Genomic DNA, 12,372 nt, shown 5'->3' on the forward strand with positions numbered 1-12,372 from the left:
TATGCTTGAAGGGCTGTTTCAACATTGGATGAATCCATGGTACACCACTATTTCTTGCACAGAGAAATCGCCGAGAACACAAAATAAATAATTTTGATCACATAGTTTTAAGGATATGCATATGCAGTTAGTTTACAGTAATAGCTTCAATTGTTGCACTTATTGCATCAACAGCATTTTTAAATCCCAAATTTAAAATAAACCATCGTGCTTTGAATTTTAAATTCACGTCTTTGCAGGTGCTGAATTTCAATAGGATTCATTTTCCCCCAAAGCTTTACTCAATCGACATGGTAACGTCTGCACCATGCATGCTAATATTTTGAAACCAAAATCAAACAGAATTTATGCTGTAGCTTTGAAAATTCTTGCTAAAAATCACAATAAGGTGTAATAAATATGTATGTGAAAATAAATATCCAGCAGAAAATTACACAGCAGAAAATCATTTCTTAAAATGCCATAAGTGTGAGTGGAGCTGAATGCCGAATTGCTGTTTTTAAAAAAAAAATTCCAATTAAGGGGCCATTTAGAGTGGCCAATCCACCTACTCTGCATATCTTTGTGCTGTGGGGGTGTGACTCACGCAGACACGGGGTGAACGTGCAAACTCCACACGGACAGTGACCCGGGCCAGGATCGAACCTGGATCCTTGGAGGCATGAGGCAGCCGTGCTAACCACTGCACCACCGTGCCACCCCTGAATTGCTGTTATAAACTTTCTGTCAGCTATTTGTTGTTCCTTAAGATACTTGTCCTTTATTGAACACAACCATCTCAAGACTGGAAGCCTCAAAACTGCTGGCTGACTACCTCAGGACCTTGCCAAAGGTGGCGACCGCTGCTAGATCTTTGTAAATGAGCTGGCAAGTGTGGTTGCCGAGGCAAATTAAAACTGACTTAAACTGTCCACATAACTTTTAAAAATGCTTTTAAAGCTAAAATTATGATTTCATGATGCAATGAGAGAAACTACAGTGTTCAAGACTATAACTGATTTCAAGGCAAATTAGTCATTAGTTTAAGTGAAATACCGCTGAAGTCACACAAATGAAGAGAACATTGTTTTTATTTCATAGAAAGAGTCCTTAGACACTCCTACACATAATAGGATGTATTTGAATAAAGCAGCTTCATGTTCATAGGTTATTCAAAAGGTAAACTGCAATGAGGTACAATAATGTGGACACATTATTAATTTAATTGCCATTTATTTGGATGCTTCCATGACCTTCACATTATACAGGGCTTGTCAGCTCCTTCACTCAATCTAAAATCAATGATAGGAGAGTGCAAATAAAGCACGACAAAAAATAATAAAAAGAAGATAGAAATTGGAATGGGCGAACAATGATAACAATTTGCTTTCAGTAGAAAATTCTGAAGCATTTCACAGAGATGCAATCAGAGAACAAAATGAGCAAAGACAGGTTGAGAACCGTAAAAATTAGGGAGCAGCAAGAAGAGAGAGTGGGGGCGGGGTCACTGTGTCGAGTTTGAATGTTCTCCCCGTGTCTGTGTGGATTTCCTCCGGGTGCTCCGGTTTCCTCCCAAAGATGTACGGGTTAGGATTGGACATGATATATTGCCCCTTAGAGTCCAGGGTTGTGCAGGTTAGGCTATGGGGTTGCAAGGCTAGGGCAGAGTGAACATGGGTAGAATGCTCTTTCAAAGGTTCTGTGCAGACTCAATCGCCTCCTTCTGCACTGTAGGGATTCTATGATAGAAAAATCCAGAACAGGAAAACTGCAGTTTGCAAAGCAAAATAGTATATCATAATCATCATTTTTAATAATTCTCAATGAGGTAGGGATGATTGATATTTTGTTAATATTTTATTTCACTTCAGACTCAAGAGGCTGGATTCTCTGTCGTCAGGATGCTCCGTTTTGCCGGCAGCCCGGGGGTTTCCCGACGGCGTGGGGCTGCCCCACAATGGGAAACCCCATTGACCAGCCGGCGAAACGGAGCATCCCACCGGCGGAGAATCCAGCCTCTTGAGTCTGAAGTGAAGGGGCTGGTTTAGCACACTGGGCTAAATCGCTGGCTTTTAAAGCAGACCAAGGCAGGCCAGCAGCACGGTTCAATTCCCGTAACAACCTCCCCGAACAGGCGCCGGAATGTGGAGACTAGGGGCTTTTCACAGTAACTTCATTTGAAGCCTACTTGTGACAATAAGCCATTTTCATTTTCAAATAAAATATTAACAAAATATCAATCATCCCCACCTCATTGAGGATTATTAAAAATTATGATTATGATATACTATTTTGCTTTGCAAACAGATATCTGTCGAATAAGGTTATTTAATTAGAGGTGTCCCATTTCTGCTGTAATTGCATTCTTAGTGTGCATGAAAACGTGAGAACAGGCAAGTCGTTGTTAAATAAATTGAGCTATCTGATTGATAGCTTACTCACCATATTGGGTAAAGGCCAAGCCTTGTACTAATGAAGAGTAAGCCGAAGATTACAAACAGAAGGTCACACAGTCTTTGACACTTGGTGTAGTTTGCCATTTTAGCTGCCTGTGAATTAAAAAACACTGTTTGGATTTTCAATGTCTGACTAATATTAGCACGTCTTTAACATGCTGCTATCCAGAAGAACTCTTATCTGGATCAAAAGTGACCCAGCAATTCATTAAGCTGTGTCTAGTCACAAATAATATTATTGTACCAGGATCATTAAAAACGATGGTATCAAAAGGCTTGAAGTATTTTCTCACCTAATTAGAGTCTGCGAATCTTGCTCATTTACACAGTTACTGACATTCATTTGTGTTTAATTAGTCGAGTCAGCAAATGGAAATAATGTGAATGAAATAAGAAAAATCAAGAATGTAGCTTGTACATTCACTTAAAAGAGCAATAAAGCATCCATAATCTTGACAACTCACAGACCTATGGCTGATTTCATTTGTTACCTGAAGTAAATAGCTGACAATCATCCTTAAAAATCTACAAAGGAACCTCTTATATGGAGCCTATTTAAGGCAATTGTTTTATAACACCAAACCTAGTTGAAAATATGTGAAGAAACTGATAGAATAATTATAAAGTGTGTTGTTCTTGAGGTTTTGCACGTCTATTTGCAATGAGCCCATGGGTGGAATCTTCCTCTGGGCTCAGGAAAACCTAACCTGTGCAATTTCACAGTTCAAAAATTGCACACCTGATCCACGAGTGATTTCACATTCCATTTTTGTCTTTTCACGCTGAGTCAGGTTCACAGTACAGTTTGCAAGCCGTGCACCAGTGTAGGAGGAGTGTGGGTGTGGGGGCAGGCCTGGTTGAAACCCTGACATGGTTCTCCAGCACAGTATCTCCTGCCACCTCGATGCCTCTGTGTATGCTCCATGCCTCCTCAGATTCTCTATACTACCTCTCGTCAGATCCCATTGCAATGTACATGGAAATATTTTAAATTCCTTGGAAAAAGAAAACCTTTCCTGATGTAATAAATACACTGATACTAAGAAAAAGTGCATTCTGCTGTGTGAAAAAACTTTTAAATACTTGTAATCCTGGCTTATACAAACATGCCAGAAACCCAGGGGCGCATTTTATCGGCGTCAGCATGTCCAATTTGGTGTCGTGCCGAGGCCGCTTCATCTCACAAGATTCACGATGCTCAAAACGCTTCAGGAGATTCAACTGAATCTGGTGAGACGCTGCAATCTTGATCTTGCCCTCATCGGGTGAGATCCAGATATGCATATTTAAGTAAGCCATTAGGCTATCTGCCACTCCACCAACCTTCGTGGCATCCGTGAATTTACAAATCAGACCGGCTACATTTTCCTCGAAATCGTTTATGCATACTATAAATGACAAAGGCCCCAGCACCGATCCCTGTGGGTCACAACCTTCCATTCAGAAAAACACCCTTCTACTGCTACCCTCTGTCTTCTGTGACCGAGTCAGTTCTGTATTCATCTTGTCACCTCACCTCTGATACCATGTGACTTCACTTTTTAGGTTTTAAAAGATATATTTAGAGTACCCAATTTTTATTTTTTTCCAAATAAGGGGCAATACAGCGTGGCAAATCCACCTAACCTGCACATCTTTGGGTTGTGGGGGTGAAACCCATGCAGACATGGGGAGAATGTGCATACTCCACACGGACAGTGACCCAGGGCCGGGATTCAAACCCGCGTCCTCAGCGTCGCAGTCCCAGTGCTAACCACTGTACCACAACTTCACCTTTTGTACCAGTCTGCCATGGGGCACCTTGTCAGAGTCCATGTAAACAACATCCACCACCCTCCCCTCATCAATCATCTGTGTCACCTCCTCAAAAAACCCCGATAAAGTTAGTGAGGCATGACGTCCCCTTCACAAAACCATGGTGTCTATCGCTAATGGGTCCATTTGTTTCTAGATGGGTATAAATCCTGTCCTTGAGAATTTTCTCCAATAATTTACTGACTACCGACAGGAGGCTCACGGCCTATAGTTTCCTGGATTATCCCTGCTATCTTACTTAAACAGTGGTACTACATTAGCTATTCTCCAGTCCTCTGGGATCTCACCTGTAGCCAATGAGGATACAAAGATGGCCCCAACAATTTCCTCCCATGCTTCCTTCAGTATTCTGGGGTAAATCCCATCTGGCCCAGGAGACTTATCTACCGTAATGTCTTTTAAAACACGCAATACCTCCTCCTTTTTGATATCAACAAGATCTAGATTATCCACACACCCTACCCAATACTCATCTTCCACAAAGTCCTTTTCTTTGGTGAACACTAATGCAAAGTGCTCATTTAGTACCTCGCCCATTTCCTCTGGCTCAAGATTCCCCCCACTGTCCGTAAGGGGTCCAATCCTTTCCCTGGCCACCCTCTTGCTTTTTACATATGAATAAAATGTTTTGGGATTCATCTAAGCCCTACTTGCCAAGGACTTTTCATGACCCCATCTAATTTCCCACTTAAGTACCTTTCTATTTTCCTTATATTCCTCGAAGGTTTCAACTGTTCCCACCCTTCTAGACCGTACAAAAGTGTCCTTTTTCTTTTTGACGAGTTTCAAAGTATCGCTCATTATCCAATGCTCTCTAAACTTCCCATACTTATCCTTCGTTATCTCAGGAACGTGTATTTCCTGAATCGTAATCAATTGTCGCTTGAAAGACTCCCACATGTCCGATGTTGATTTACCCTCCAACAGCCACACCCAATCTAAATAATTCAATTCCTGTCTAATGTTGTCGTAATTTGCCTTTCCCCAGTTTAACACCTTAACGCGAGGGTTACCCTCATCCCTATCCCAAAGTACCCTAAAACTTACAGAATTGTGGTCACTACTCCCCAAATATTCCCCTACTGAAACCTCAACCACCTATCCAGGCTCATTTCCCAATTCCAGGTCCAGTACTGCCCCTTCCCTAGTTGGACTATCGACATATTGCATCAAGAAGCCTTCCTGGATACACCTTACAGACTCTGCCCCATCCAAGCCCCTAGCACTAAGTGAATCATTTATAACACAAATGGCCTCCCATTGTAGTTCTTGGAATTCTTGGCAGAATCTTCTGGTCCCGCCATTAAAGGGCAGCATGGAGAGTGGGAGAACTTGAGTGGCGGGAAACCAAAAAACAGTTTACTGACGCCAGGATGAACTTTAGGAATTAAATTCTCGGGACTTCAAAGGGGTTAAAGGTGGGTTGAGCCTCCTGATGAACAATGTCAGGAAACTTTATGCATGTAGTAGCATGTCATGCATCCTTATTGTAGGACCACCTCACCAGAATTAGGGGCGGAATTCTCTAAAAATGGGGCTATGTCCCCACGCCCATGTGAAAATGGGCGCAAATCGCTCTGGACCTTCCTGGCACCCGCGCAACATGCTGGACCCGCAGAGCAAGCCGGCCCCAACAATATAGGCCTCCCCCAGATCGCGCGTGCCCGCGATCGGTGGCCCTTGATCGGAACCCTGGCTATCCTGGAGGTCCCCCCACCGGTGATGGATCCCCCCGGCCCCTACCAGGGCGGCTGCTGACTGATTCAGATTAATGTATGATTCAGAGAGCACTGATTCAGATTAATGTATTATCAATGTTGTTTTACCCTCTACCGATATTGTCCATTTTACTTTCTGCTAAGGTCCTGAGGAAGTCAGTGGGAGGGTTTAGCACCTTTATATCGAACAAAATGAAACCTTGCTTAAAACTGGCTGAATTGGAACTTCCAAGTTCGAAAGGGGGCCTTGGGATGCTGAATATAAAATTATATCAGCCAGCCCCTCATCTGAGATTTATACAGGAATGGATAAGAAGCGGCCACACTTCCATTTTGCTTGATATTGTGGCCTGTCAGATTGAATATTCTTTACAAATTCTGTTGTTTCTTGGAGATTTTAAGACAGTGCCAGAATCCGATAATTATTAATACTCTGACGGCTTGGAAAATGGCCCGTCACTTGCAGGGAAGATCGATGTTAACTTCTGCTCTCACTCCTATGCAGGAAAACCCTCATTTCCCACTGGGTTCCATGGACAGTGGTTTTGACATTTGGAGTGAGGGGTGACTCACTAGATTGGCGGAGCTGATAGCGAGGCTTCCTTATTATCTTTTGAGTAACTATGACAACAATGCGCTATCCCCAGGCATTCTTTTTTCTAATATTTACAACTTAGAGACCTTACTTTTAGTTTTATGACACCCCAGGGGCTGGATTCCCCGATTGCCAATGCCGAACTCGCATTCGGCGATTGGCTGGAGAATCCGTTTTGATGTCGAAATTGGGTGCGGCGCCGTTTTACGGATGCTCCGCCCCCTCAAAAGCGGCATCATCGCTGAGTACGCCGCAAGCCGTTATCACGGTTGTTTTACCCTCTACCGATGAGGCCCCCCCAGATGCTCCGCCCCCAATGGACCGACTTCCCGACGGCGTGGGACACGTGTGCTTACAGTTTTCGGGGCCTCACGCGGCAGCTGCGGACTGTGTCCAGCGCCGCCATTATCCGGGGGGGGGGGGGGGGAGACGTTACGGTGGCCGCGGGGGCTTCGGCGGGGGATTGTGTAGGGTGGTCTGGGGATGGGGAGGTGGTTACAGGGGGGCACTATCTGGCAGGCCAGGTCCGCGTGCGGCCGGCGCCATGTTGTACAGCGCAACCGCTGCAGGTCGCCGCCGTGCGCACGCATGTCCACAGGCCTGGCAATTCTCTGTCCATATCTGCAGGTAGGGGCTTTACGTGGCGTGGCTGCTAGCCCCCCCACCGGGCGGAGCATCGGTGCAGAGATGGCGTGGAATTTTGGTTGTAAAACTTGACGCATGCTCCGGACATAGCCTCAAAATCGGAGAATCCAGCCCCAAGTTCTAGATCCTATACGAATAAGTCCAAAGATGTGCAGATTAGCTGGATTGGTCATGCTAAATTGCCCTCAGTGTCCAAAAAGTTTAGATGGGGTTACTGGGATTGGATGGAGGTGTGGGCTTGGGTAAGGTGATCTTTCCATGGGCCAGTGCAGACTCAATGGGGCGAATGACCTCCTTCTGCACTGTAAATTCTATGATCCTATGATCTATGTAGGAGATACTGTGGATTTGGGAAAGGGATCTCCCAGTGAAATTTGGTGAAGAGACCTGGGTGTATATCTGGGAGAATGCAAATAAAATTTCTGTCTGCGATAGAGCCAAGGAGATACAAATAAAAATTCTACATCATTTGCATATTACATCAAATATAAGACATAAGGTGGTGACTATACTCACTGGAGGGGATTCTCCATTGGCCAATGCCGGAATCGGGAAAGGCAATTGGACGCAGAATCAGTCGTGAAGCCAAAATCGTGGCGGGCGCCCAATGCATTCTACTCTGCAGGTACAGTAAACACCGTTCGCATATTATTAGCAGGCCTGACCCGGTATTTTCCAGGGCCTCCATGATGGGGGAATTACTGACGGCGAGTTTCTCCTGTGGTTTTAATAATTTGGAAATCATAGCCAACCAGGAGGATAGCTGGGGGGGGGGGGGGGGGGGGGGGGGTAACGCGGCTGACCAGGGGAGGGGTTTTGGGGTTGGGGTGAACCCTCACGGGACCAAGATGTCCAGGCACGGATCGTCATTGCCGCGGCCTGCAAAACAGTCATCGTGCTGCACACCCCATTGACCGCCTTCCGTGGCCTGCGGTTGTGTAGAGTGACACCGGCTGTATGGGTGCCACCACCACATGCAGCCCAGCCCCTACCCTCCACCTCCACACATCACCGCCCACCCTCCACCCCTTCCACCCCCAAATGGCTGCTACCCGTCCATAGTGGCCACTACAGGATGGTACCGGACAGGGGCCATGGAGCGTACCGCCAGTCAAAGATACCCCTGGTAGCAGGGATGGGCATCAGTGTCAAAGGCCCCCATGGTGCTCGGCACCGATGGGGTCAGGGGTGTAGAGGGTGGAATGCCAGGGGAAACAGCTGGGGGTGGGTGTGGGGATGGGTGAGGAGGACATGTGGGGGCAGGGTCTGCAGTGTAGGCCGGGCCACCGTGCAAACCGTTGGACCTGATTGGGCACGGGGGAATGCACCATGCTAACATGTCTGCCTTTCATTCCCACAGACAATGGACTTTGGAATCCAACCAGGAATAGTGGCCTTCAGCCTAGTTGCTGCAGCCTGGGGAATGCACTTAGGCTGTATGAGCTGCAACTCTTCGATGAGGACCCTGAGCAGCAGAGCCTGACCCAGAGGAATATGAGGCAGCCGGTGAGGTTGGAGTGCCGGCCGCCCGAGGAAGAAATGTGAAGGAGGCACTGCATGAGGCCTCGTGTATACCGGCAGCGCCGTTCCTTTGTGGACCTGTCGGACCAGGCATGCCGTCAAAGGCTCCGGCTGAGCAGGGGGGGGGCAATGTGACATTTCTGCCAGATCATGGCACCGGGACGGAAAGGGGGAGGGCACTCGCTCCTGATGGCCGTCAAGGTGACCGCCACCCTGAACGTTTATGCTAGAGGGATCCTACCAGGTGCCGGCCTATCCGGAATATCACAGATCTCGGGGCACAGGTGCATCCGCATCATCATAGAGGCCCTATATACCTGGTCGGTACAATATATCAAATTCAATGTGGACTAAACCCACCAGGATACCTGGGCAGCGGGGTTCTGCATCATCGCCGATGTGCCCTGGGTCCAAGAAGTAATCAATGGGATGCACTTCACCATATCAGCATTGGCCCACGACAGGCATGTTTTCACAAACCAAAAGGGGTTCCACTCGATGAACGTGCAGTTGGTTGGTGACTATGAGATGCACATTACGCAGGTCTGCGTCCCGATACCCAGGAAGCATGCACATGCCTTCATCCTGGCACACTCAGCGGCTCTAGACCTGTTTGAGGCACCCTCAGCCATGACCCGCTGTGACTGGGTCACGCTTTGGAGCACTGCTGCAATGCCCAGGTAGCCCTGGTACCTTGCCTGTGATAGGGTAACCCTGTCCTGTGCCTCGGCCATCGACTGCACACATTGCCCCAGGTCTTGGACATCCATTGCCAAAACCTTTGCCGCCAAGGCCTCCACCATAGACACCACCCATAAGGTGTTGGCCTGGGTGGCATGCAAGGTTGGCACCGCACCCTGCTCTTGCAGGCGGTTAAACTCCTCCAACTGAACCTGCAGGCCCTGACACCTCTTTATGTAGTCCCTTGCTCTATGACTGCATCTCCACTATAGATGGGACCACCCTTTCCAGAAGCCCAAAACCTGTGTGGATGGCAGCTGGTCCCTGGGGTCAGAACACCCTCCGACCGTCCAGCCCCTCAGGGGTTCCTACCTCCACCTGATGTACGGTGGCACATGTGTGGTGCGCACCCGGGCTGTGGGTCAAGGGCTCCCAAAGAGATGTAAGTGCATTCCAAGCACTAACTGCATTCCAATCACTCAAGCGTGTGATTTCACTGCACTTACCGCTCTTTGATGTGGTCAATGTTTACAAACATTGGGGTTTGACCACTTAGGCCACTGAAGTGTGAAGGGATTATGAATGGATCAAAGCTGCAGATGGTTTTTACAGTCTGTCAATCACAGACCACTACTCGAAAGCTATGAATGGCTTGCAGATAATGGCTTTGTGGGAACCAGATGGAGGCACAGCTGCTGTCCTTGGAGGAATGGGCACGTGGAGCTGCAAGGTAAGTATTACAGATTGCAATGCTCTTGTGTCTCGACGGCAGCGCCAATGCATTCCACTCCTCACAAATGGCCTCCTTCTGCACGGTAAATTCTATGATTTACTTATGATCTATGATTTACAGTAAATGCTGTTGGCATATTATTAACAGGCCTGACCCAGTATTCTCCAGGCTCCCGCGATGCTCCACCTCCACCAGGAGGAATTATCGATGGTGAGTTTGCCTTGTGGTTTTAAAAATCGGGAAACAGGTGCCATTGCTTGAGCTGAGGGAGAGAGAGGAGGTATCCTCTGGCCCCAGCTGCTGACCCATCAACGGGATGGGCGTGCTCCAGCGCAACCAGTGCCAACTTGTCGGCTGGGACGACTGTGTGTGGGGAGTGGAAAGTTAATAAGCGGCTGCAGCTTGTCAGCCTCTCGAGTGCTAGTCCCGACCCCAGAGAATCCAATATCGTTTTTCATTGGAGTCGATCCTATTCCATGTGGCGAAGGTGCTAGCCCATTTATGATTGATGAATTGGCCTGGGACTGGCACCAATTCTGTTGTCGTGGAAGTCCACCGATTCAGTCTCTGAAACAGAGAATCCCGCCACAGTCCCCCAAATGAAGAATCCCGGCCACTGTCCCTCGTACAATTACATAAGGATGTCAGCCCCTTCTCCCTTTCTTTGTATTCTGTTCTTTTTCTCTCCAGCCTTTTATCTATCTTCTTTTAGGTTGAAGCACTGTTTTTTTGCATATATGGTGAAATGTTTGTGCTGTACTGTACCAGTTTAATGGGTGTATTATTTTGTTTAAAAAAATGAAAAAACTCAAATAAAAATATTTACAATAAAAACTAAGCTTACTTTATATTCCTTCATGTGTCAAACCAGGAGACTTTATTTCCATCAGTATGAGCTATTTTTGGAACCAAAAATCTGAGATAAACAGATAGCTCTGTAACCCACTTTACTACATCAGAGTGCTTTCGAGCTTCAATTTCTAAAACAGATCCTGCTTGTTGGAATTGGTCTTTGCCAAAAATATTCAATATGGCACCTCATTTCCATTTGTTGCAACTATTTTTTAAAAATTTAGATTACCCAATTTATTTTTTCCAATTAAGGGGCATTTTAGTGTGGCCAATCCACCTACCCTGCACATCTTTGGGTTGTGGGGGTGAAAACCACGCAAACACGGGGAGAATGTGCAAACTCCACACGGACAGTGACCCAGAGCCGGGATCGAACCTGGGACCTCGGCGCATGAGGTAGTAGTGCTAAACACTGCGCCACCGTGCTGCCCCAATTTGTTGCAACTATTAAAATCTTTGATCTAACCTTTGAGCAATTGGGCCCTCGAACATGCTGAGCCATAGAGATCGAGAATGTAGTTGGTTCGATTCCCTGGCCTGTACTGAGTTAACTGATTGCATCCCAGCACTTGCTGAAATATAACTGATCTCGGAACTGCTGCATTAGAAAGTTGACTATCAGTCAGGGTTCCTGCTCCAAACCTTCTTGCTGTTAGTGCATGTGCGCATATATTGGGATATGGGTTTGGATCAGGGCATGGTCAGCATTCATAATTTAGGCACGTGAACAAAACATGATTGCTTCAGCAATGGCAAACTATGCCCTACCAAGGAGTTAATAGACAATTAGTCTGGAAGAAAGAAAGCATTAAACATCAAATTCTCATTACTTCTTTTATCTAAATTGAGAATGTCTTATCAGTCCAGTTAACAAGGTTTATTCAGCTGATTTTGTATATTGGCTAACTCATTAAGGGTAAATAAAGCCAGCTTGTAACCCACCAAGAGGGAGCTTACCTACTGTGTAACAGTGTAGAGGTTCAAAAGGCAATCAGTTGGAGAAAAGTAAAAAAAATAGAGTGGGAATAATAAGTATTTTTTAAATTTCTCCCCATTTCTGTTTCATGTAGTATTATCAGTTCAGATACTGTAAAAGAGGAAAAATATTTTCTCTAAAGGGATACGTGTGATATTGTCCAATTACTTTGTTATAAGGAATCATTAAAGGTGATGAACACTTTCCTTACCTCTAACAGAAAATCAGATGCATCATGAAGGCACATGACCAGTGCTCCTACACGCACCATATTGTTGACATATGAAAATGTTATAAGTGCTATTGCTGCAAGGTGATGCACAAACATTATGGCAAAGTCCTAAAACAAGAAGAAACAGCTAGGTAACAGTTTACTGCAAACTTCACATCAACTCTCCGAT

General features: G+C 46.1%; 1 protein-coding gene across 2 annotated transcripts in view; it reads right to left on the reverse strand.

Annotated features, from left to right (window-relative positions):
- cers6 (ceramide synthase 6) overlaps positions 1-12,372 on the reverse strand; it is a 512,798-nt gene that overhangs the window by 45,181 nt on the left and 455,245 nt on the right. For both annotated transcript variants that reach the window (XM_072473656.1, XM_072473649.1), the window contains exons 7-8: positions 12,183-12,311; positions 2,422-2,528 (exon numbers count right to left, since the gene is read on the reverse strand). In XM_072473656.1, coding sequence (XP_072329757.1) covers positions 2,422-2,528; positions 12,183-12,311 — 236 coding nt within the window. The remainder of the gene's footprint in view (positions 1-2,421; positions 2,529-12,182; positions 12,312-12,372) is intronic.

The sequence above is a fragment of the Scyliorhinus torazame genome, chromosome 2 (genome assembly GCF_047496885.1).
Source record: "Scyliorhinus torazame isolate Kashiwa2021f chromosome 2, sScyTor2.1, whole genome shotgun sequence".
NCBI lineage: Eukaryota > Metazoa > Chordata > Chondrichthyes > Carcharhiniformes > Scyliorhinidae > Scyliorhinus > Scyliorhinus torazame.